Below are 25,263 nucleotides of genomic sequence, written 5' to 3'. Positions count from 1 at the left end.
TTTTAGCAGGCTTTCTGCTTCTAATGTACTTAAAAAGATTTTGTTATTTCTTTTTGAGTTTTTGGCTAGCTGTTCCTCAAAATCTTTTTTTGCTTTTCTTATTACATTTTTACACTTGATTTGACGGTGTTTATGTTCCTTTCTATTTATCTTACTAGGATTGGACTTCCACTTCTTAAAAAGATGCCTTTTAAGGTCATTCTTTTGAAGCCTCACTGGGTTCATTCAACAAGTGGACCCTGCTTTAGTCTCACTTTAACATATCCTTTGTATTAATAAGAATGATGAGCGGGATATAAACATCTCAAATAAAGCATAAGATACAATATGAAGGAAAACAAAAGTCACCACTCATTTTGGTTGTTTATTGGAACATCAAGAGGAAAAAATCAGAAAAGTAATGTACCATCCTCAGACCTGGCTGTAGGAAGAGAAAGTGCCTAAGCCTTCCTTCTTATCAACAGCAGAATACTCTGGAGTTTTTACAAACAGCAACAGAACAATCTGATGCTACCTTAGGCAGTGAGAGCAGCTGGACTTGGAGGTTCTGATACAATGAAACATCAACCCCCTTTCCTTAGAGCAAATCGTAATACGTATTACGTCACACTCAGCTCTGAGGGTTTCCAAACTATTGATGGTTTTCCCCTGCTTCCAAGTGCTGAATAATTTTGAGCCCCATTCTACTGAACCTGTCATCTTGCCAGCTCTGGTTCTGAAAGAAGCTTCCTTTTGTCATCTTGTTCTACTTTATGAAAATCAAAGTGAATATGTATATATATCCCCCAGACAGCACAGTGCTGCTATCTATAGAAAAAGGTTTTGTTGATCTCTAGATGTACATGAAGATAATGACCTTGAACTGCTGAATGATACAGAAAGAATCTATGTTCTACATTTCACAGAAAATGACTTTTCAAATAAAGGAACACCTAACTATTGACCACAAATCCCTACTAGGTTGTCAGAAAGGAACTTGCTCTTTCCTTATGATCATATTGCTATATGGTGAGTGAAATCTTATATGACTGACACTGATAGGTGTTTTTAAATAGCTAACTGACCATTAATATTGACTTTCAGGCCTGCCAATGGGGGGACAGCAAAGGTTGCAATTGCCTGGGGGCCCATGGATTCCAAAAGCCCAGGGTTTCCAGAAACCAACACTACTGTGGCAGTGGCTGGAGTCCTGGGGCTTTAAATTTGCTGCTGGAGTGCCATGTGGCACGCTCAAGTGGTTCTAAGGGCAGAGAAATGGTATGGCATGCTCTGGGTGATGTTGATGGCTGGTTGCCCCCAGCCCTGCTCGTTCCATAAGTGCAAAGTCCTCCCTCCTCCCCATTTTCCAGGGGCCCAGAGTAGCTGTGGGCTCCCCTGTTGACTTTCAAAAAGCCGTGGAGCACTAGGGAACTTCCTTGAAGACAGGAAGAAATTGTAATGTGGTGCCAGTACTTTAAAAGTGAAAAAGTCTGACATCAATCCTGGACATGATAGTGGAACAGCTGATATGTGACTCTATTAATAAAGAATTAAAGGAAGATAATGTAATTAATGTCAATTAACACTGGTTTATAGAAAATTTATCCTGTTAAACTAACTTTTTATGAGATTATATATTTGGTTGATAAAGTCCCAGGGACCTCTGGTGGCAGCCTTGTCCTGCCCTCCTCTCCTCTCTTAACTGCCTCCTGTTCCCTGGGCCACTTCCCCAGTGATCCATGTACCTCCTGGCCCTTATACCTGCCAGGCTGAAGGCTTTGATACAAGGCTGTAGCCTTTGTCTATAGCTTTGTCTATACCTGGGTGGTTGACAAATGCCTTTAATGTCGACACCCGCGCGTCCAGACTACCACGCTGAGCCGACAAACAGCTGATCATGTAAAAACAAACAGCTGCAGCCATGTAAATTTAAATGAAGCAGCGATTATTTAAATCGCCGCTTCATTTTCCTATGCCTGGTAGCCTCATCTACATGCCTCTGTCACCAGAGGCATGTAGTCTAGACGTAGCCTAAGTGTCAGATCATGCTGCCCAGGGAAGTTGTGGAATCTCTATCTCTGGAGATATTTAAGAGTAGGTTAGATAAATGTCTATCAGGAATGGTCTAGACAGTATTTGGTCCTGCCATGAGGGCAGGGGACTGGACTCAATGACCTCTCGAGGTCCCTTCCAGTCCTAGTATTCTATGATTCTATGATTCTATGCTAAGACCCAGAGCCTTGCTGAACACTGACAACGCATAGCTAGAAACCAGTCTGTCTTATCTGTACAGTTAAAATACACAGTGTTACAAGAAGTGTTCAGTGTTGATACTTCATGGAATGCTTGTAGGACACTGCATGTATTAAGCTATGTATAATATCTGTATCACCTGGTAAAAGTTATATTAAGCATTTACACTCCAAAACTCATCAAACAGTAAAAGGAGCATTAATTAAGGTAAAGTGCTCTTCCTTCAGAGAAAACAGCCCACTGAAGTTAAATGAGGCATTTGTAGCACTAAAGAATAGAGACTTTGTTGATTGCATTCCTCACTCCCTACAGGAACGGGAGGTCTGCATATGAACTCTTCCCATCAACTTGAATTATGGATTCAAGGGAGGAAAATCCCTGACAAAGAGAACCTAGGAACTTTATACTGTTTGGACTCTGAGGCCTGGCAAAGATTTTTAACATAAGCAAGAAATCCTCATGCTGCTCGGCATGAGTCAGCCCTATAGACATAGCTCCACCAAAGTCAAAGAAGAGGAGCTGCCTCAAATCTCCATTAAGGAGTAACAATGGCCTCCCCCATTCTGAAGGTTTATGGAAAAGTCATACTTTAGCCCTAGAAAGGCACGCTTCATATAAATTAATAAATTCAAAAGTTAGGCCTTCTACATTGAAGTAATGTTTTTCTTTTTGTATTGACGTCGTGAAATACTACATATATACAATATGGGGAAGCTCATGTTGCTGTAGGAGTCTAAACCTTTCCTGATGGTGCAGCTGAAGAAAAAAATAAACTTAAATCTTAACATCACACTATGATCTTTTCTTGTTGGAGAGAAAATAACACCTCTTGTGGTGAAATAACATTTCATACTTGATAAAGCTTCTCCCTGGGAATGTGAGGGTTTACAGTTTTAGAGCAAACACTTAAATATTACCTTACAACATGGTGTTATTAGTAAGGGTGTTAGGGTGTTATAAGTAAAATGTATACAGGCAGAAAGCTATAAGCATCCCATAAAATTTAAAAACTAAACACATTCTTATAACTTCAATATCTATTTTAAAAATAGGAACACACAGGTGAGACACAGTATTTTCCAGCTGTTCATTCAGTCAGTGTTCATAGAGGCCTGGAAGTCTTGGCATGAGCTGGCACATGATCTGCCAGCATTACAGCTTGGGCTATTGCTCTTGAATATTTTGGGATAGAAGAAAAGGGAAAAAGCTCTCTTTAGAAATGGGTTTATCATACCCTCCATCACCTTTCTCCACATCCAAATAGCTATAAGTAACTATAGTGTGCTACTGCCAATGCAAAGTACCAACAAAATCACAGATGCCATTCTCATTATTAATTATGACAAATTATGGTCATGAATTAAATGTTTCTTCTAACTCTTAAAATGCAAAGTGCACTCTCAGTCATCTTATTACTGCTATCAAAAATTGGAAAATGAGGAATTACTAACTTTTGTTTTAAAACATACTTAAGTAGCTATTTACGAGAAAGCCTATAATGGCTAAAATGTTGCAAAATGAATATACAGCTATAATGCATCTTTGATCAACAACAAAAAATAATTGAGGAGCTCAGATTCCTGTGTTCAATTCATTTTTATTTTTCTAAATTGTAATGCAGTGGCCATGCAAATGAATCCATGAGGCTTGCTTTCGACTTGTTATCTTTTTATGGATACTGTCTTTAGAATATGGATTTCAATCTTTGGGTCAACCTTTTTCTTTAATACATTTAAACATAAATGTGTACACATTTTTCCCCTCAATTTCTCAGTCATAAAATCCTCAGTCCATTGAAGTCAATGGCAAAACTCCTTTGGTTTTACTGGTGCAGGCCTAGGCTTTCCAGAGTACAGAAACGGACTCACTTATGTCAAAGATTAACATAACTGTAATGAATGAGTATCCAAATAAAACTGTATTTCTGATCTTATCTTTAGATAGATAAGGTAGGTTTGGTGATATATTTTATTGGACCAACTTCAAAAGCTTGTACCTTCCACTAACAAAAATTGATCCAAATTGGTCACCTACCTTGTCTCTCTCATATCCCAGGACCAACACTGCAAACACTTATCTTTAGCAACTATAGCAACACTGCAAACAGCTTATCTTTAGATATCTAGTTATATCAATCAATGTGTTAAATCAATGTATCAATCCCTATGCTTGGGTCTGATACAATGTCATGGAGTTTAAAAAAAACCCACCCATAACTTGAGTTAAAAGCAGTGTTTAGTACTCCAGAGAATTAAATCAGTGTCCCGTGAGAAACAGGAAACAGCGACTTGGGTTTTCAATATAGCTTGTTGACTACAAAAAAGTAGTTGATTCAGTAGCAATAGACTAGTACCAAAAATAATGAAAATGGCAACGCAACAAAAAAAATGAATTGAAGTGCAATATATAATGTTTTCATTCTATTGTATGTGAAAATCCTACAACATGAATAATAAATGAAATTTATAGTTGAAAAGAGAACAAACTGAAGTTTGATGGCATTAAATAAAGAAAGTGTCATACTTTCATCGCTTTCTACATTAAGATAATCATGAATACAAAGAAGGAATGAAGACTTGATTTGATTTTTCAGATCATGTTATCTTTCCAGAAAGAATTGAAATAATATTTATAATAAGGATTATATACTCAAGTTGAACACTGAAAAAAACCTGGTTTACAAAAATGTATGAGAGAAAAATCATATAGTAGTAGTTGAGAAGTATTTTGAATCTAATGAGGAGTATGGATTGATTTTTTTTATTTCAGTAGAGACACCAATTGGGGATGAATTTAGCTCAGGAGTTATCTAGGTCAATTAATATATAAACTCATATTCAAAGCCAGGAAAACAAACTGAAAAGAACAATAAATCCTGGTTGTACTGTTTTCATAACAATATTAAAATAAGAAGAAATATGAATATAAAGCACTTTTAAGGTATATTCCACTTTCAAGATATTTTACAAACATCCACTAAACTATTAGAAGCTAGAAACAAAAATAATATTGTGAAGATCCATGTTTCAGTATATCACAATTGTGCATGCAAAACTCAGGGCAAACTGTTACAAACCAGGACACAAACCCCAAATTGGTAGTATGTCCTATAATTAGGTTTCACCAGCCAAGTATCAAGTGTGAACTCTTCAAGCACTATAACAGCCTTAACATGAAATCACAAAGAGTCCCCTTGAGCAATCTGGTCTGTCTTGCCACTTAGGCATTTTCACAATAATAGTCATGTTACTCCCAGTCCCAGAGGACCAGTCTCTTACCCTGGGTCACTTGACTCAGATCTCACACCACACACAGCACTTGGACACAATCATATAATAAATTATCTAAAGATTTATTAACTAGGAAAAAAATAAATGAGAGTTATTTACAAAGTTGAAGCAGGTAAGCATGCTCACACACACACACAAAAGTTAAAATGTTGGGTTCCACAAGGTAATTAAAATGGCTGTAAAATGCAAGTTCCATATGCCACTATATAAATCATTATTATCTTGAATACAGCATGGAGTTCTGATCACCCCATCTTAAAAAGATATACAGGTTGAACCTCCAAAATCTGGGATTATCTGATCTGGCAACATCCGTGGGATGGCATGACCACGGATATGGCTGAACCAGAGAGCCACAGCACCCAGGAGTGCAAACTGGCTGGGAGCTCCATCCCCAGGGAGTCCTGGAAGGCCAGGGGAGAAGTGTGATTGGGGACTGGGGACCCTATAGGGACAACAAGAAGTTGAAGAGCTGCTCTGGGCACAGCCTGCTCTGCCCCACCACACCTGCAAGAGGTGCACAAGCTGAAGGAGAAGTGAAAAGAGAGCAGAACAACTCATTTGGAGACAGAACAGGGGGAAGACCTGCAACTTGCAGTGCTTGAGTGAAGAATTGAGGGGAAGTAGAATCTCTTCATACAAAAACTGCCCAAAGAGCTTTCCCTGTGGGAAAGGAGGAGCTGCTTCAGGTATGCCATGAGAGGAAGTAATTTCTGCCTTCTCTGCCATATGAACTTGGTTTATTTATGTTAATCCTCCTTTTGTTTATGAGCTACTCCTGAAGACAAGAGAATTATATTTAATCAGGCTGGAGGGCCAAAGTATGAGATAAATCATTTGTTGCTTCCTGAGGAAGAGAGTTATCATACCTTGCCTGGTCATGAAGAGGCACTATGTGGTGAGCTGCCTCTCTTCATGATTTCCTGTACAGACTGTGAACTGGGACAGTAGAGGTGTGGTAGGAAGTGGTCCAACTTGGGCAGCCTTACGTTGCTCCTGGGTGTTGAACCCTTTTATTTACCGTAGGCTGGAGCCCAGTGCAGCAAGAGGTCCTGGAGTCCCCTACCAAAACTTCCTTTTCAGGTTGAGGAATCTAAATCTTGACTACTAGGGAGTGCTCCCTATGAGTGTGAAGACCATGGCACTCAACCTACTAAACACCCAAGCATGCCCAGTTTTGGGATTATCTGCTTGACACATACCTATTAGCTATCACTAAAGTAAAAGTTTTAAAAACTTAAAAGTATTTAGCTAGGATTCCTCAGCTCTCATCACTGGAATGGATCTAGCAAAATTGTCATTTATTATAGAGAAGTGGCATGAATTGGGCTTCATTAGGTATTTGTATGTTCATTTTCTTTGTTTGAACCAGGAAATCATTTTGGTTTGTCCTGAATATGACGTCAACCCTGGCACCCAATCCAAAACTACCCCACAACTGCCATTGCCAGGAGACAGATCATCCTTCCATAGCCCATACCCAGACTAATTTCATCCTGCCCCAGCTGGGAGGCATGCACCCCTTCACTGGCTGTGCCTGCTGGAGCTGCTGTGGTCATGCAGTAGCACTTCCCACCTGGCCTCAAGCTGCTGCGGTGAGAGAGGGCTGGGACTGTCCTCTCTCTCTAAGGTAATTTGCATACTTAGCCCACATCCTCAGCTCCGACCAAAGCAATGATTTAAATGAAGTACATATATTTTAAGGATCCAGGCAACACCAGGTAAATCTTCTGGTTTCACATATAGGAAGCATATTCAAGTGTTTTCATAACATTTAAAGCAGAAACAGAAAACACATTTCAACTATGGCTTATGTTCATAAGTAGGCTTATTAACCTCAGAGGAACTGAAGAAAATTCCATGAATTTCTGATTATTTACTGAAATCCTGAGTTCAGCTCAAAAAGAGAAGAATTCAATATTAACTAGTACTTGAGACAGTGTTTTGAACTTTATTTCCTTGAAAAAGGGGAACACACGATCTTTTCGTTTCGTTTTCAAAAAGTATTACAATAACTTGGTAGTATGTTCAAGATGAAACCCAGACCATTTTTTTTAAAGTACATAACACAAAGTGGATAAAAAAGAATAAATATTGTCAAGCGCATTTGCAGTGAGATAAAAAAAAAACCCTGAACCTGCATACTGCTCACTCTGAAGTGCAGCCTTATTCATAAGGTTTATTCGGTGATGAATTTGTAAAATTTCTGAGCGAGACTGGAAGGAGCCATAAAAGAGTGCGGAAGTTGCCGGCAGAGGTAACTTTTGTCTTTTGCTTTATTATAAAGCACAACACGTGCATCTACAGACAGCTCGGCGCAAATACTTTCTCCCTCAGGTAAGTCATTGAAAATTTAGATCCCCGCAATACATAGTTCAATGAGGTAGGGGAAAATTTCCCTGGTTTTCTCTACAACTGAAGCATGTGATTGGCTTTAGGACTGGCACAGCACGTACACATTTTAAAAGAGTGATGTAAGTCAAAATAAACTAGCCCAACAAAAGTCATTCTCAGACTGGAAACGTCCTGTAATCTGGATTTAACACACTTCTCTTCGCCTCTTTGATTTTTTTCATACACTGAGAGAGGAAGGGACACGAGAACAATAACAGGCCGGTTGTAATCCTGAGCCGGACATGCAGCTCTCTCCCGCGCTCCCACTCCTATCCTGAATGAGGGCTGGGCAGTAGGAGATACCCAGGAATTACAAAAAGTGCGTCTGTCTCTTTAAGTCTTGCTTTGCTCATTGTAGGTTTTAGCCTAAACATTGCGGTCTGCGAGATCTGACTTTATTTGTACATGTCTCTCAGCTCTGGGATCCTGCCGCGCGGGGGGTTTCAGAGACCACTGGGGTAGACGAGGAGGGTGAATGAGGGGGGCCAACTGGTTTTGATGTGAAGAGAAAACTTAAAGGATTTGAAACAACAAACAGGAAATGCCTAGCACGGCTGCTGATGCAGCAGATACAGAGGGGACCAGAGGCAGTTGCAGCTCTCTGAGCTCTTCCCCTCTATCAGGCACCGTGTGAACAACCGAGCTAGCCCAGGGGATCTGCTGCCCCCCAGCCCTGTCCTCCTTCACCGGCTATCTTTGCCCCAGAGCCATGGGCTCCCAGCTCTTCCGTAGCAGAAGCCCAGGTATCGCTGTCCCCTGCGGGATTCTGACAGGTGAGAGAACTCGGTCTCTTTCTGTTTCCCTCTTCTCTGCCAAGTCTTACTTCCATCCACCCCAAGAAAGAAGCTTCCCTGAAGCAATCTATCGGGATTGTCGCTTCAAATCTCTGCAGCCATCATCCCTACAAACCTTACTCAGCTCAGAGAGCCCCGGTTTAACACAGCGCTTGGGAAAGGGTTTTTAAGATGTTTTTTTTCCTTGCTGGGAAAGTCAGTCTCCTTTACACCCTAATACTCAAAAACCCGGAGGGATGAGGGACAAGAACAATACAAGTAGAAGCTACTGGGGGAAGGGTGGGGTGTGTGGGAATATTTATGGGAACTTTTCTTTTTCTGGTTTCTGACAGTTGAATGTGAAGGGCAATGTTAACTGTTCAGAGTGATCTGAAGGTAAAAAAAAATATGTTAGAGAGATGATAGCTCAGCCCATTAATTATGTACTGTAGTATTTCCATTTAAGGACTTTGTGTTGTTGGGGATGTCTTTTGTTTTTGGAGAAAAAAAGCCAAGGGAAATTTAAGTATGGACAACAGTTTCTGATACCTTGGGGGATTTGTGGCTAAAGCATATGTATTTGGAGAGAGAAATCTAAGGAAATGGAAATGAATTGAGGAAATGCAAACATTCACAACTGTGGAATTTGGCTCTCCGGAGTACAGTTTTCTTAGTGTGAGCAAGCCAAAAAATCGGGCTGAGAAAGTCTGAGATTAATGAATAAATAACAAGAAATATGCTTTGGGGGATTGTTAAAAGTCTTTTGTAATTCTATTCTTCAATTTGGGATTGTTCTGCAGTGTGATTCACATAGAAATCTGAAGAAGTGTAGTAATCTAGGTTTACCAGGCAGTTGACTTTGCAAATTTCATTCACATTATAATTATAATAATTATTATAATAAACTATTATATATATATATGTTCCTTTTCCAAATCCCTATATTGGTTTTGTACAAGTGGTGGTGGTGTTTTTTTGTAGATGGAGATTTGAAGCACTTATCTCTGGACTCCTTTTCCATCTAGAATTGCAAAGTTAACACTTGCACTGGCTACAGATGGTTTAGCTAGAAAACTGTGAATGAAGTCAAGAACTGCAAAAATAAAGGTTCTTTAACATATGTGCAATGTGGACAAATTAATAATGCTATTAACTTTAATTGCCTAACTTTTATGTGACAATTATAATAGCACTGCATGCACAAATTAATTTTAATATCAAAACAATAAAAAGGCTTCCTTCCTCAACTCTCCCTCTCTTGCCCACTGTCAATCTCTTTCTACAGCCCTGAGCCTTCTCTCTACTGGAACTTTCCCTCTCTTATGGGTACATTAATGTATTATTAACCAGGTTTATTATGATAATAAGGATCAACTAAGAATGGACTACACAAAGTAGAAGTGAAAACTAGGAGAAGCAAACAGTCTCTGTCTTGAAAAACTTATAACCTACATAAACAAGCAAAACAAAGGATGGAAGAAAATGATATCGAAAAACTATCCCATCACATCTCTTCTCACTACCTCTTGTCTATGACATCTCTCCCATTATTTCCCAGTTGTTCTCCCCATACCTTTTTGCATTCAGAAAACTCTTGCCCATTCAGAGACCCCTGTCTTGTTCTGGACGGTTGTGAGTTCACAAGTTCTGAAAACAAAAAAGTTGATAGCACTATTTGATTTGACTAAGGAGAGCTAGGTGACTCAACTGCAAACAAGATATAATCTACACATGCACAAAGAGGAAACGTAAAGAAAACAGTTTTGCACACACTGTAAGCCCCTTTTTTGTACTGCTCTGAAATAGCTTAGAAATGAAATACAGAATTCCTGAATTTAAAAAGAAAATAGAACTCTTTAAATGATCTAGGACCAGTGGTTCTCAAACTTTTTGACCTTAGCCCACCCTGCTCAACTCCGACCTTTGGCGGACCACAAGCCAACCACCAATGATGACAAAATGAGTGCATGAGGAGGTGGGAGGTCTGAATGTGAAGTAGGATGCAGAAGTGGGTTGAGAGCGGGGGTGGGGGTCTGTCTGGGAGATTGGGTGCAGGAGTGGACTGAGGATGGGGGTTCTGGGAGGAAGGAAGGGTGTAGGAAGTGGGATGAATGGTCTTGGTGGGAGAGAGTACATGATGAGGATGGGGGGTGAAGGGCCATGGCATGTGTGCAATCGGAGGCAATTACCGGGCTCCCTGTCCCCCACTGCTCCCATCGATTGTGATTCTGGCCAATGGGAGCAGCAGAGAAAGTCTCCAGACATGTGGTTTCCAGTGCTGCTGTTCCCCCAGCCAGAGGGAAGGGGAATGGCAGTGCACAGAGTCACTTCCTTCCCGTGTAAGCTGCAGGAGAGTGAGTTCCAGGCCCACTGCCCACCTGCAAGAGAGTTGTGGACCACTAGTGGTCCATGGACCATACTTTGGGTGTGTCTAGACTACATGGCTCCGTTGATGGAGCCATGTAAAGTTTTTTCCTCGACATAGTCAATGAAATGGGGATTTAAATAATCCCTGCTTCATTTAAATAAAAATGGCCGCCGTGCTGAGCTGACAATCAGCTGATCCGGCACAGCACGGCAGTCTAGACACAGCACAGTTGACAAGGGAAGCCTTTGTTGACCGCTCCGGTAAACCACACAAGGGTCTAGACACACCCTTTGGGAACCACTGATCTAGAAAAACAAAATAGAATACTAAAAAAACAGTAGGGGTGGGTGACTAGGCATAGCAAGAGTTCATAGGTTTTACACCTTCAAATCTGTCTCTGAGAATTAATGAGACAACATACAATCTCATACATTTTATTGAACTTTTGTTCTTTTGCATTTTCTGAAATTTTAAAAACTAAAATTGATTTTTGAAAAAATGTAATGCATAGCAAATGTTGTTTTGGTCATAGGGTCCTACCATACTGAAGTCAAAGGCAGAAATCTCATTGGGAGCATTGGGAGCAGGAGTATGTTTCTGATGCCATGCATCTCAGTTTGGGGATCCCCAAACTTAGGGTACATCTAGATTGCAACACTATTTCAAAATTATTAGTGCTATACTGAAATAACTTAGTCTCCATCTACACAGCAGGCAGTTATTTCAAAATAGTGTCAAAATACTGTCAAGCTGGAGGACTTCTTACTCCTGTAACCCTCATTGTACAAGGAATAAGGGAAGGAGAAGGAAGAGTGCTCTATTTTGAAATAAGTGCTGTGTAGATGCTCCCAATTTTGAAATCAGCTATTTTGAAATAAGATACGCAATTGATGTAGGTCAATTTACATAGCTTATTTCGATTTAAGCCCTGCAGTGTAGACGTACCCTTTCTGAGATTCTTCTTTCTCCATGAGTTCAAACTTTCCCCCATTAAAATGAATAACAACACATTCTTAAGCTCATTGGGTGTAATACCTTGCTTGTAGTATATTTTTTATACAAAACTATTATAAGAAGCAATGTATTGCTTCCAGAAGCTCTGAATGAAGTAGGCTGTACTGATCTGTTTGTTCAAGATATCACTTACCGTACATAAAGTTCAACTGTGATATTGTAACTTCAGATTTTAAGCAGAACTGCTTCTTGTTAACGTTTAAAAAATCTTAATATTAAAGCTTCTGTTTTAAATTGTCATCCTATGCTGCAGAAACAGGCAAAACTTGAATTCTGGTCATTGTTTGTTTGTTTGTTTTTAAATCAGTTAAAACTGGAGAATGAGAGAGAGAGGAGACTTCCCACACTGCCCCTGAACCCAGCAAAATTTCTTAGCTCCTATTGGCCAGATTTTGCTAGAGGGAAGGGGCAGTACATGAAGCCTTCCTCTCCCTCCCCAGTGTCCAGAGCTGAGAGCAGCTAGCTGTTTAAAGCGGCGTGAGCTGCTTTGTAATATGGTATTGGCAAGGTGACTGCAGGCTGGATCCAGTGTCCTGCTGGTGGAATCTTCCTCCCCATCCCCGGAATAGATAGGGATTTTCTTCCTCTAACCACAGTGCAGTGAAAACAATCAGCTAATATGATTGTAAAGATGTTAAACTTTGTGCTTAGAGGTGTTTCAAATTATTAATTAACTCAAGTAACCTAACGATTTAAAAAAGCACTTTTTTGCATAGTAACTGGACCAATGATTGAGATAACCTCTCCAGGGCTTTCACTTAGTCCTGGAGGTAAAAGATGGAAGGACACACACATGCCATCCCCACCATATTTTCTGTGGCATGCTACTCAGAGGCCTCACATCAAGCAGAACTCAGAACCATGGAAAATAGTGATAGAAATGTAGCCGTGTTAGTCTGGTATAGCTGAAACAAAATAAAGGACTATGTAGCACTTTAAAGACTAACAAGATGGTTTATTAGATGACGAGCTTTCGTGGGCCAGACCCACTTCCTCAGATCAAACAGTGGAAGAAAATAGTCACAACCATATATACCAAAGGATACAATTTTAAAAAAGTGAACACATATGAAAATATGTGATTTGTCCTTTTCATATGTGTTCACTTTTTTTTAATTGTATCCTTTGGTATATATGGTTGTGACTATTTTCTTCCACTATTTGATCTGAGGAAGTGGGTCTGGCCCACGAAAGCTCATCATCTAATAAACCATCTTGTTAGTCTTTAAAGTGCTACATAGTCCTGTATTTTGTTTCAACCATGGAAAAGGTACACAATAAATTACCACATTCAGCCCTGCCCTGGCACAGTGGAACACCAATTCAGACTCTGCAGCTTCAGAGGAGAGAACATTTTCACAAACTGCCAAAAGCAATAATCTGAAAAATGTGCCAAAAAATCAGCTCAATGAATGTCTGAAAATATTCCTTACTTCCATATGTTGGATAAATAATTAGCCATCTAAAGCATTTAAAGCCCCCATGGAGGTTAGTGATAGAAATGTAGCAGTGGTGTTATTCTAAAATACAGAAGCATTTTAATAAGCATGCAAAGCAAAGGAAATGAGAAACTTTCCACTGCCAGGATCAGGTAAACGGATATCCTATGATTATTAAGAAAGGTAGAAAGAAATTCAAAGAAAATTGAACATTACCCCCACGTAGATTGAACAATTCTGTAACTGAAAAGAATGAGTAAATATAGGACCCAATCCTAACAGTTATGTCTGTGCTTAACTTTACAAATGTGAGTAGTCCCATTAACTTGCATATAATTACACATGTGAATACATAAGCATATATGTGTTTACAGAATGGAATTTTGGGCCTTGTTTTCACAACCCCCATTAAACAGTATCCTTTGCAACATACTTAGGAGTCAGGCTTATGAACCTAGGAATTGTAATACCAAATCAGAAATGAGAGCCATCTATTCCAGTATTTTACCTCCAACAGCAGATGTTTGAGGACACACCTACACTGAAGCATTATTTCAAAATAACTGTTGTTATTTCGAAATAACAAAGTGTGCATCTACACAGCAAGCCATTATTTCAAAATAATTTTGAGATGATGGACTTCTTACTCTGACTTCTGTAACCCTCATTTTATGAGGAGTAAGGGAAGTCAAAGGAAGAGTGTTCTGTATAGACAGTGCCAAAAGCTGAATTAAAGTATTTCAACTTCAGCTACACAATTGACATAGCTGAACTTGTGTATCATAATTCAACTTTTGCCCTAAAGTGTAGATAGGCCCAGAGAGTGTAAGAATCCCATAGTAGCAGATGTGGGAAATTTGTCCCCCCCCCCCCCCCGATAGGTTACATACTGAGCTGTGACAGAGATTTATTAAACCATGACACATCAGCTGTGTCTAGACTGGCAAATTTTTCCGCAAAATCATCTGCTTTTGCGGAAAAACTTGCCAGCTGTCTACACTGGCCGCTTGAATTTCCGCAAAAGCACTGACGATCTGATGTAAGATTGTCAGTGCTTTTGTGGAAATACTATGTTGCTCCCGTTTGGGCAAAAGTGTTTTTCCGAAAAACTTTTGCACAAAAAGGCCAGTGTAGACAGCAGAGATTTGTTTTCCGCAAAAAAGCCACAATCGCGAAAATGGCGATCGTGGCTTTTTTGCGGAAAAGAGCATCTAGATTGGCCATGGACGCTTTTCCACAAAAAGTGCTTTTGCGGAAAAGCATCCTGCCAATCTAGATGCGCTTTTCTGAAAATGCTTTTAACGGAAAACTTTTCCGTTAAAAGCATTTCCGGAAAATCATGCCAGTGTAGATGTAGCCATGAAGTTTAACATATCTCTCAGAATTTTTGCTATTCCTTATGATAACTCTGGAGATTCTGATCTGTATAAAAATCCAATCCCTTTTCGAATCCTGCTAGATTCTTGGTCTCAATGATATCCAGAAGCAGTGAGTTTCAGTTCAATTATGTGTTATGTGAAACAATGTTTCCTTTCATCTTTTCTGAATTTGCAACTTTTTAAGTTAATTAAATGTTTCTTTGCTTTTATGATGAGACAGGGAGAACTGAAACACTGTTATTTTATATCTGTTTAGCACAGTGTTTCTTAAACTTTTTAAGACCAAGGCACACCAAACAATTTTTTTTATGAGGAACACCAAGGATTTTTTGTTGAACAAACAAAAAAAAAAGAAGAAAAAGAAAAAGAAAAAGGTCAGGGGGATAGTTATTGAGCAGCCATTTTGTTTTGAACTCTGTTGTTCTTTGTGACACACCTCCGAATGCACAGTTTAAGAAACACTGGTCTAGCATGTCCACTCTACTGTGTCTCAGTTCTATATAAAATAATTCCCTTTATTTCAATCTCTTTTCATGTGAGTTTTCCCATGCCTCTTAATCATTCTTCTAACTCTTCTTTGCACCACTGATTTATGTAGACATCAAAATGCTTTCTCAACTGTTCTCTACCCCATTTCTTTTGCAATCTAACATCATTTGTGTTTCTGACTGCAGCTACATATTGGGCAAAGGTCTCTCTTGAACAGTTTGGTGATACCCAGCATCTTTTCCTGTATTGACACAGTTAAGTTAGAACCTTCTAAGGTACATGGGTAGTTTATAATGTCCCCTGAATTTATATTTCTTTGCATTTGTGAACCTCAAACTCCATCTGCCTTCATATTGCCTACTTATCTACCTTGTTGAGGTCTCTGTGAAGTTCCTGAAAATTCCCACTAGTCCTGATCTAACCCAAGTAACGCCATGCCATTTGCAAACACTGCTACCCTATGAGTCAACCCACCTTTTCCGGGATCTTAATAAATATATTAAACAATTCCGGACCTAGTATAGAACTCTGAGTCACCTCCAGTCATTCGCTTTTTGCTCAGATGAAAATTGACCTTTTATTTATACTTTTTGTCTTCTAGACAGTTTTTGATCCATGAACTACTTCACCTCTCTTCCTGGTTACTTAGCTTCTCTAATAGACTTTTCTGATGGAACTTATTAAAAATCTTTTGATAATCTAAATACAAGTGGTTTTTCTTAATCCACTACTTTAATGATACATTCAGACCGTACGTCTAGACTGGTGGCTTTTTTCAAGATACTGGAGGTATCCCAGAAAAACTCCACCATGTCCAGGGAACGCGTTTGCTCTTCTGCTTTTTTTTTTTTTCAGAAGAGCTAACGCGCTCTTTCAGGGAGCCCTGAATACAGTATTCTCTGAAGAATAAGGGCTCTGCCGAAAGAGGAGCTAAACGGTGTTAAATCCTCTTCCGGAAAAGCAATCAGAAAATGCTACACAAATTGCGGAGTGCAATTTGCATAGCTTTTTCTGATAAAAGAGTATAGTGTAGACCTTGCCTTAGAGATCAGTGAAGCATTATTTTCCTTAGCAGAAATCCTGTGGCAAGATGGTATCACATCATGATCTTCAAGTGCTTTATTATATAGCTTTCAATTGTTCATCCAATTTGCCAGGTACAGAGTAAGGCTTCTTGGTGTGTAATTCCCTTCCATTACAATATTCGTGATCCTTCAGTCATCCAAAGCACACGGGCTACATCTACACTGGCATGATTTTGCGCAAGAACTCTTTTGCAGAAGAGTTCTTGTGCAAAAACTCTTCCAGAAGAGAGCGTCTACACTGGCATGTGCCTTTGCGCAAGAGATGTGCTTTTGCGCAAGAGCATCCATGCCAGTATAGACGCTCTCTTGCGCAAGAAAGCTCTGATGGCAATTTTAACCATAGAGCTTTCTTGTGCAAGAAATTCATGTTGCCTGTCTACACTGGCCTCTTGCACAAGAATAGTTGCGCAAGAGGGCTTATTCCTGAGCAGGAGCATCATAGTTCTTGTGCAAGTAGCACTGATTTCATACATTAGAACGTCAGTGTTCTTGTGCAAGAACTCACAGCCAGTGTAGACAGGCAGCAAGTTTTTGCGCAAAAGCAATTGCTTTTGCGCAAGATCGCATCAATGTAGATACAGCCTCATAGTTTACAGGTCTTCCAAAATCTACCTAGAGAAGAACCCTCACTCATGCATGTTGTCCCCTTTGCTTCTATAGGACTATTCAGGAAAGTAAAAGTTTGTAGAATATAGGACCTAGCAGTTTGATCTTTGTCTGTTCTTCAGTGATACCTGTATGTTAATAACTTTTGAATTAAATGCTAACTTTCTCAATATTTATCATAAATATCTTGGAACAAGTGAATAGTGGCACATGACTGGATAACTTCAGGTGTTGGTAGAGTAACTAAAGATGACAAAATATATTAAACTATGCTTGTCAATTGAAGTTGTATTAGTTTAATTCTTTGAATTAAATTATTACATTATTTGATTTTTTAATATTTATGCAGGAGCTCAGCATGACTGAAAATCAGGCCACTGCAATTTGGGAGTCTAATTTTTTAGGAGCATTAGTTTGAAAATGTTAGCCTATATTCTTACCAGGGATGTAATAGTACAGTCAATTAACCGATTAACCAATAAGAAAAAAACCTTATGGACTATATGCATTTAAATGCAGAGCCGCAGCAAAGTTTGGTCCCTGACCGGGTACACGTCAGGACTGAGCCAGGCCCCCTACCCACCCGGCTTCTACAACATTTTAAATGCAGAGCCACAGTGGGGTAGTTCCCAGACCTGGTGCAAGCTGGGACTGAATGCTTTAAACTGCCTTCTCTTATTAACTAATCATGTAGTTGATAAAATTCTATCAACTAAACAATTAGCAAATTATTTGCTTCTTAACATCCCTAATTCTTACTATCAATATTACTATAGTATATATATGCTGTGAATTCTATAAAAGGAAATTGACTTTGAACTGTTATGTTAGCCACTAGATGTACATACACACAAGCCTCAGTCTGGATGGAGAATTTGCTTTCCCCACTATAAAAATATATCTGTTCTCTAGCATTATCTGTTCATTGTATGAATATACATCTAGATTTCAAGAACATAAGAAATGGAACCATATCAATTAGTAGCAGTCCACATCACTTATTTTGTGTTGGATTAGCTGTCTCCTCAATTCTTGTACCTCCGATATTTTTCTTCCAAACACTGAAGTGCTGAGTAACCTTGGGCAAGAAATTTCTCTGCACCTCAGTTTCCCCATCTGTGAAAATCGCAAAGGGATCTGACCTCCCTTGTAAAATGCTTTGAGCGGTATTGATGGGCAGCGCTGTGTACAATGAAGGGATTACGAGCAATCCCTACGACAGCCAGCGGCGGAGCTTGTGGCCCCGACTGGCCACGGTATTAGCCTAACTCTGGGCCAGAGGGAAGGGGAGCGGAGTAAGGCCGTGCACCCAGGCAGGCCCGGCTCTCTAGCACAGCACGAGTCGGGCTCCAACTGGAGATGCTCCACCTCGCTGCTTTGCAGCACGGACTGAGCCGGGCGGAGGCTGCGCTGGGCCACCCGCAGGACTAGGGCAGGGACAGCGGAGGCGGGGAGCACGGCCTGGGAGGGCGGGGTCATGAGCCGCCTTGATGAGCTCCCCTCAGAACACACGTGCCGCTCTGATCCGGCCTCTGTCTGTGCCGCTGGCCCGACCGTACCCTGGCAGCGGCAGCAGCAGAACCCGAGCTCCAGTACTGGCACCACCCTCTCCGGTACTTTCCGCGCATGCGCTAAAGGTGGCGGTACGGCGAAGGCTTTCTTATGCGCATGCGTGAGACGAGTTCGCCCGCTACTGCCAGCGCGCCGGAAGTCATCTCAACGTCTCCGCGCCGGGTCGGCAGTGTACGCATGCGCTCTGTGGGAGGAAGCCGCTGCCCGGCTGGTGTGTCCGCGAACGGACGATGCTGTCGCCGGGCTGCTCCCGACTGTGCCTAGTCCTGTCACCAGCCAGTGCGCAGGCGCATCCCGGGGCTGCCGCTGCTGACTGACTGCGGTGGGTCATCAAGTGCCGCTCAGATCAGCGAGGTCCCGCCGCTGGCGTGTTGGGTGCGGCGCCGGGCTGCACCTCCGCCCGCCAGGGCCTAGTGCTGGCCGGCCTCGTCCCACGTGTCCCGCCCCTTCCCTGCTGAGAGGGCGCAGGGCCCGGGGCCGTGCGAGGAGTGAGAGGCCCGGTCCTGAGTGCGAGGCGCCGCGCTGCCCCGTTCCCCGCGGACGGAGGCTTGTCCCGGGCAGCGGCAGGATGAAGCTGGTGAGGAAGGACATCGAGAAGGATAACGCGGGGCAGGTGACCCTGATCCCCGAGGATCCCGAGGACATGTGGCACGCCTACAACTTGCTGCAGGTGGGGGACAGCCTGCGGGCATCCACCATCCGCAAGGTGCAGACCGAGTCCGCCACGGGCAGCGTGGGCAGCAACCGCATCCGCACCACCCTCACCCTCTGCGTGGAGACCATCGACTTCGACTCTCAGGCCTGCCAGCTGCGTGTCAAGGGGACCAACATCCAGGAGAATGAGTATGTCAAGATGGGGGCCTACCACACCATCGAGTTGGAGCCCAACCGCCAGTTCACGCTTGCTAAGAAGCAGTGGGACAGTGTGGTGCTGGAGCGCATTGAGCAGGCCTGTGACCCAAGCTGGAGTGCTGACGTGGCAGCAGTGGTCATGCAAGAGGGGCTGGCTCATATCTGTCTTGTAACCCCCAGCATGACCCTGACTCGGGCCAAGATTGAAGTGAACATCCCCAGAAAACGGAGGGGAAATTGTAGTCAACATGACCGAGCACTGGAGAGATTCTATGAGCAGGTGGTGCAGGCAATCCAGCGTCATATCAACTTTGAGATTGTGAAATGTGTGCTGGTGGCCAGTCCGGGGTTTGTAAGAGAACAGTTCTGTGACTACATGTTCCAGCAGGCTGTCAAGACTGACAACAAGCTGCTGCTAGAGAACCGGTCCAAATTCCTTCAGGTAAAGTAGATAAGTAACCTTTAAATTGTAAAATCCAAAAAGAGTAAAGAGTTATATTGTGTGACATTAGCATAGAGAAAATTTAAGTTGAAGATCAACATAAATTTATTTTTTGTTAGACTTTAAATTGTGTATTAGTAAGGAATGTAGGTGTCCTTTTGTTGGGACACTTAAAAGCTAAACTAGATGAAGCACTAGATAATTAAATGCAAGCTCCCCCACCCCTCATACACACACAAAAAGAAACTTGATAGTGCCTCATTAAAATGGCAGAGATTTCAACACTTAGGAAATTGCATTTCCAGCAGAAAAGCCAGTTCAGTTGTGTTGGGGAGCATGAGTGTTTTATGACAGATTTAATGCCAGTGTAAGAAAAGCAAATGAAAACATACCTAGAAGTAGCAAGGCTAAGTTAGCATTGCTGTTGGAAAACTTTTTTATTTTTTTCTCTTGGTTTTTGTTATTTGCATGACCTTAAGGTTTTATTTGCTAATTATTTTTATCTGATTTCTTCGGTATTTTTAAAGGAGAATTGGAAAAAAAATTAAGAACATCCAAATTTCATTGGCTTCCTGTTTTTACAATGCCTGGCTTCCTAGAGGATACATATTGTTACTGAATTAAGTAAGCCTTTAATCCAAAATCAGGGTCCTAAGCCTTTGACAGTCCCAGGGCATTAAAAACAGCTTCATAAGTATGAAACAAGTTTCTTTTAACTCAGTGTTTTAACATGGATATTAATGAAGTATTATCTGCAAGAACCAGCCTGAGGACAAGGGTCCAATCACTGCTGAGAAGTGCTCGCTTCTTATATCTGAAAATACATGCAGGAGTACTGTGAATCTAGTTTTTTTCAGATGCTTTTTGGTTTAGGCCAGTGCTCAAGATCCCAGCATATTTAAAACAAACTTTGAATGACTTTGTTCTAAATTTTTTCTAACTTTGTTAAGCTCAGAGGTAGCTGAAGGTATTCTTGTTCAATATTCCTGAAAAAATTCACCTTCAGAAAGAGACTGACTACGGAAAGTTTCAGTTCATAAGTGAAACATATAAGGCTAAGTGATCACCATGGACTAAATTATCCATTTTTCTTCCATTTATAACATTTTTATTATAGGTCCACTCCTCTTCTGGACATAAATATGCACTGAAAGAAGCTCTTTGTGACCCAGCTGTGGCCAGCCGTCTCTCTGACACCAAGGCAGCTGGTGAGGTCAAAGCCTTAGATGACTTCTACAAGATGCTACAACATGAGCCCGACCGGGCTTTTTACGGCCTCAAACACGTGGAAAAGGCCAATGAGGCCATGGCTATTGATACCCTATTGATCAGCGATGAGCTCTTCAGGCACCAGGATGTGGCTTCCCGCAGCCGATATGTGCGGCTGGTAGATAGCGTGCGGGAGAATATGGGTACAGTGCGCATATTCTCCAGCCTCCATGTGTCTGGGGAACAGCTTGGCCAGCTCACAGGGGTAGCAGCTATCCTACGTTTCCCTGTTGCTGACCTCTCTGACCAAGAGGAGGAATCCAGTTCTGAAGAGGATTGATAATGGCTCATTCACCCTTCCTCTATAGTACAATAAGACTAAAATGACAGTCACAGCGTTTCTTTTCCAAATACTGCAAACAAATGTGCCCTAGTGTGCAATTTAATATTTTGAGGACAACATATATTTTAAGGTGCCTGGTTTTGTTCAACATGCTGTACTGGATAGCCATATATATTTGCACTTGCAGTATTAATAATGATGAGTATACTATAGGTTGGGGTTAACCATTGTTTGTACAAACTACACTCTGGATCTCCCAGAGCATAGCAAACTAATATAATTCTGATTTGGTTCCTGAAAGCTGCTGATGAGGTATTTTAAAGCAGATGATCTTTTTTGCCTTCTGGTGCATGTACAAAAAAAGAATAAATTAAGAGGAAAAAATGCTAAAATGTCACATTTCCTGTTTTATGTGCTTGCAAACAGCACTGGGAAGTATGGGAAGCAATGTGTTAGGTATTCTAAAGAATAATCTTCCTTTTCAAACTGCTATCCGAGCTTTAGCCATAGGCAGGTTGACAACTTGGTCAGGAACTCAAGGGCCACATCTTATTGATGTAAAAAGGAGTAGATTGTAGGGATTGGAAGAAGATTAGATGTGGGCCTGTCTTGTTCATGAGTCCAATCATTTGCCTGAATTTGGCAGTATTATTCAATACTGTTCGATTAAAAATGGAAATATTTTAAAGAAAAAACTGAATTGGCAGTATCTCTTTAGACATGATGGCAACTGCAAACCAAAGTATAAAGCAGTGTGAGCCTCACTTTGAATATTTCTTCTAAAATACTACCTCAGGTCCCTGTCATGTGAGTTCCTGAAAGTTATATTATATGCTGTACTAAAGTCTGGTACTTCAGATGTAAATAACTGTCTTCTAATGAATCAGTGTTAGGATAATGTGGACCAGATGCTGCAAACTTGACATGAATGAGCAAGGATTTGCGAATCCTAAATCCATAGCTTCCCCAGGAATCCTTTTGGCAATAGATAAATGGCTTTCATTACAGTCTCATAATCTAGTATTCCCATGTAGATGATTTTAAAAACAGGTATGTATAGTACCTCTTGAAAATAGAAGATCTAATTAATGGCCGGACTTTGACCTTTTTGGAGATAATGATTGTTGGAAAAAGCTACCTTAGTTTTTTACCAATGTTATTTAATCTGTTTATCAATTTTTATTAAAGGTCCAAAGAATGGAGGTGATCAGAGAGTTTTTTCCAATTTTTCATGGAATTTTGGGGGGAGGAAGTTTGTGTGTGTGTGTGTGTGTGTGTGTGTGTGTGTGTGTGTATATATATATGTATATATATATATATATATATATATATATAGAGGGAGAGGGAGAGGGGGACAGCGAGGAAAGGTGTAAATCTTAGAAGTGTAAGAACCTAGTTTTGCTGTTCAGTAACACTTATAATGACTTTATTTCCCTGAAGTATTTCTATTAAGATTTAGAATTGGAGTTCTACAGTTAGTGTTTGAAGGTAATTTAGAAAAAATACAGACTTTCTTTTAACTGTTATTACAGTGCCACTCATTTACAGGAAGAAATATATACTTCCAGGAAACAAGATACCTCTACATTTGTTCATACATTTTTTTTGGAGTGACGTAAAACCCATAAATGATATACACACACAAGTAATGTGTAGGAAAATGAATCAGGTTGCATGAAAATGTAGATACAGTAACACAGACCCCCTACAATTGACAGAGTTCCATTGATGTTAATACTCTTTGTAGTTAGAAGTATTTGCCATGGGTAAAGGGTTCTTTGCATATTGGCAGGTGTACTTGCAAAGTTAAGGTCTTAAGCTTAAATGGGGCATTTCATTCATTACTAGAAGTCAGCATGCGTTAACACAACAGTGCTATGACTTAGCACAGGAAAAGAGTACCTTTTCTAACCAAAACTACATTAGGATTAGGTCAGAATATGCAGGGCTCTACCCTTTAAACTTCTGTCTTTGGGTTTTCAACAGTCACCAAAAGGACCTCAGTACTGACTTTCTGAAAGAAGAATGAGAAATATATTAACTTTATATAAAATGGTTTATGCTGTGATTATCTTATTAATCACCCTTCTCCCCAGATCATCTGAGACACATCTGAAGTATTTTGGATTTAGTTTTGAGTAGTCAGCTCTAACATATCAGCTTCTAGGATCCACATGTTGAGACCTGGCCTATGCTTAATATTAAGTGTGTCAGTTGTGTTTGTTTAATCCAGAGTCCTTTAGGCTAAAGCAACCCCTGTTCTTAGACCGGGGTGGGCAAAAGGGCCTCCGTGGGCTGGATCTAGCCCACCAAGCGGGATGATCTGACCCATGGAGGTCCTGCTGCTCCCCCACCCCTAGCCCAATTAGTGTCTGGGGGTGAGGGAAGCGCACAATGTTTCCTCCGCCATTGCCCCCGCCTTACAATCATGGTCTGTGGGTAGGGAAGCAGGGAAGTATCCTGGCTCTGCCCTTTCCGGTGCAGCCCTGGGGCTACTTCAAAAATTTCTGAAGTGGCCTCCAGCAAAAAATTCTTGCTCACCCTTGTCTTAGACTGAAAGAACCATTGCTGATCTCAACATGCATATGTTCTGGGATTTTCAGTGTGAATTTTTTTTCTATAAAAAGATATCTGCAACTAAAAAATATCCACTTGCTTTTATCTTATTTGCTTTGTAATCATTTACTATAGGTATACACATACAGCAACATGACATTATCAACTATAATTGGTTAATTATGAGTAAACGCATCCTGATTGTTTAATAACTCAGACTGTTTAATAATTAAATCACACTGTTTAAATATATGCTGCACAGGCAGTAGGAGACACATTAAAGAGCCTCTTGTAGCTCTTGAGCCTCAGTCTGAATCCTTTAATTTTGAAACATCCATTTAAAATATAGACACTGAATCTGGACACAGGGAATTGCTATCATGAGCTCTGAAATGCAAAACTTGGGAGGGAGGGTGTTCTTTTTGTTACTGCAACACTGGTTAAATAAGAAACCATGTTGTGATGTTATATTCTATTTTGTTGTTGTATTCTTTGGTCTGAAACCTTCTAAAAAAAAACCCCTTAAGCATTAGTTTTGGAACAGAATAGTACCAACTCCGCTAATTTTTAACTGTTGAAAATATAGAAGGACAAACAAGCTTTTTCTTCATAATTTGTTACATAGCAAATATTAAGCACGTTGTTCTTTTTAATTTCAACTATACATAAAGTATCTGTTTATAAAAAGTGAATAATCACTTGTAGGCTTCTAATATTCACTTTTGAATTAGCTTAGACCATTATTTACATAAAAAAAACTTTCACATTTCTAGCAGTGCTTTCTTCAATAGAAATAGCACAAGTTACCTAATTTTTAGAAAGAAAAGTGTCATAGAGCAAAAAAGGTTTAAGCTGCTGATCAACTTATCCCAAATATGTCATCAACAAAACATGGTCTGTTTCTTACAAGATCTCTGAAAGCAATTTTCAAAACAATGAAACTCTTCAAGAGGGCCAGCAATTTATGGGAATGCTTGTCCTTTAGTGAGAAATCTAAAGGGAAAGATTTAGAAATACAGAGTTTGAACTTACCTCAAAATTGTGAAAACAAGCGTGAATTTGAAAGATGATTTTTATAAAGATAGTGAAACATTCTGTAATAAAATGAGTATTTTGAGCTGTGTAATTGAGATAACAGTGAAGTTTTTCTGACAGGAAATAACTTCAATATAATTGGTCCTACCAGTCATGTAATTCTCTATTACTTCTACAGCTTGTTG

At 40.4% G+C, this 25,263-nt stretch overlaps 2 protein-coding genes across 3 annotated transcripts in view; both read left to right on the top strand.

Moving 5' to 3' along the window:
• The first annotated feature begins 8,242 nt into the window (after positions 1 to 8,242).
• ITGA1 (integrin subunit alpha 1) overlaps positions 8,243 to 25,263 on the top strand; it is a 130,650-nt gene continuing 113,629 nt past the window's right edge. For both annotated transcript variants that reach the window (XM_006139526.4, XM_075932480.1), the window contains exon 1: positions 8,243 to 8,689. In XM_006139526.4, coding sequence (XP_006139588.2) covers positions 8,626 to 8,689 — 64 coding nt within the window. In that variant the 5' untranslated portion in view covers positions 8,243 to 8,625. The remainder of the gene's footprint in view (positions 8,690 to 25,263) is intronic.
• On the top strand, positions 16,898 to 22,694 carry PELO (pelota mRNA surveillance and ribosome rescue factor). Its single transcript, XM_006139525.4, has 2 exons — positions 16,898 to 19,935; positions 21,053 to 22,694. Exons 1-2 carry the CDS (start codon positions 19,210 to 19,212, stop codon positions 21,482 to 21,484), a joined length of 1,158 nt encoding a protein of 385 aa, XP_006139587.1. The 5' UTR covers positions 16,898 to 19,209; the 3' UTR covers positions 21,485 to 22,694.

This window comes from Pelodiscus sinensis, chromosome 6 (genome assembly GCF_049634645.1).
Source record: "Pelodiscus sinensis isolate JC-2024 chromosome 6, ASM4963464v1, whole genome shotgun sequence".
Lineage (NCBI taxonomy): Eukaryota > Metazoa > Chordata > Testudines > Trionychidae > Pelodiscus > Pelodiscus sinensis.
The sequence above is the reverse complement of the archived record's forward strand: the minus strand, read 5'-3'. Positions and strand labels throughout refer to the sequence as shown.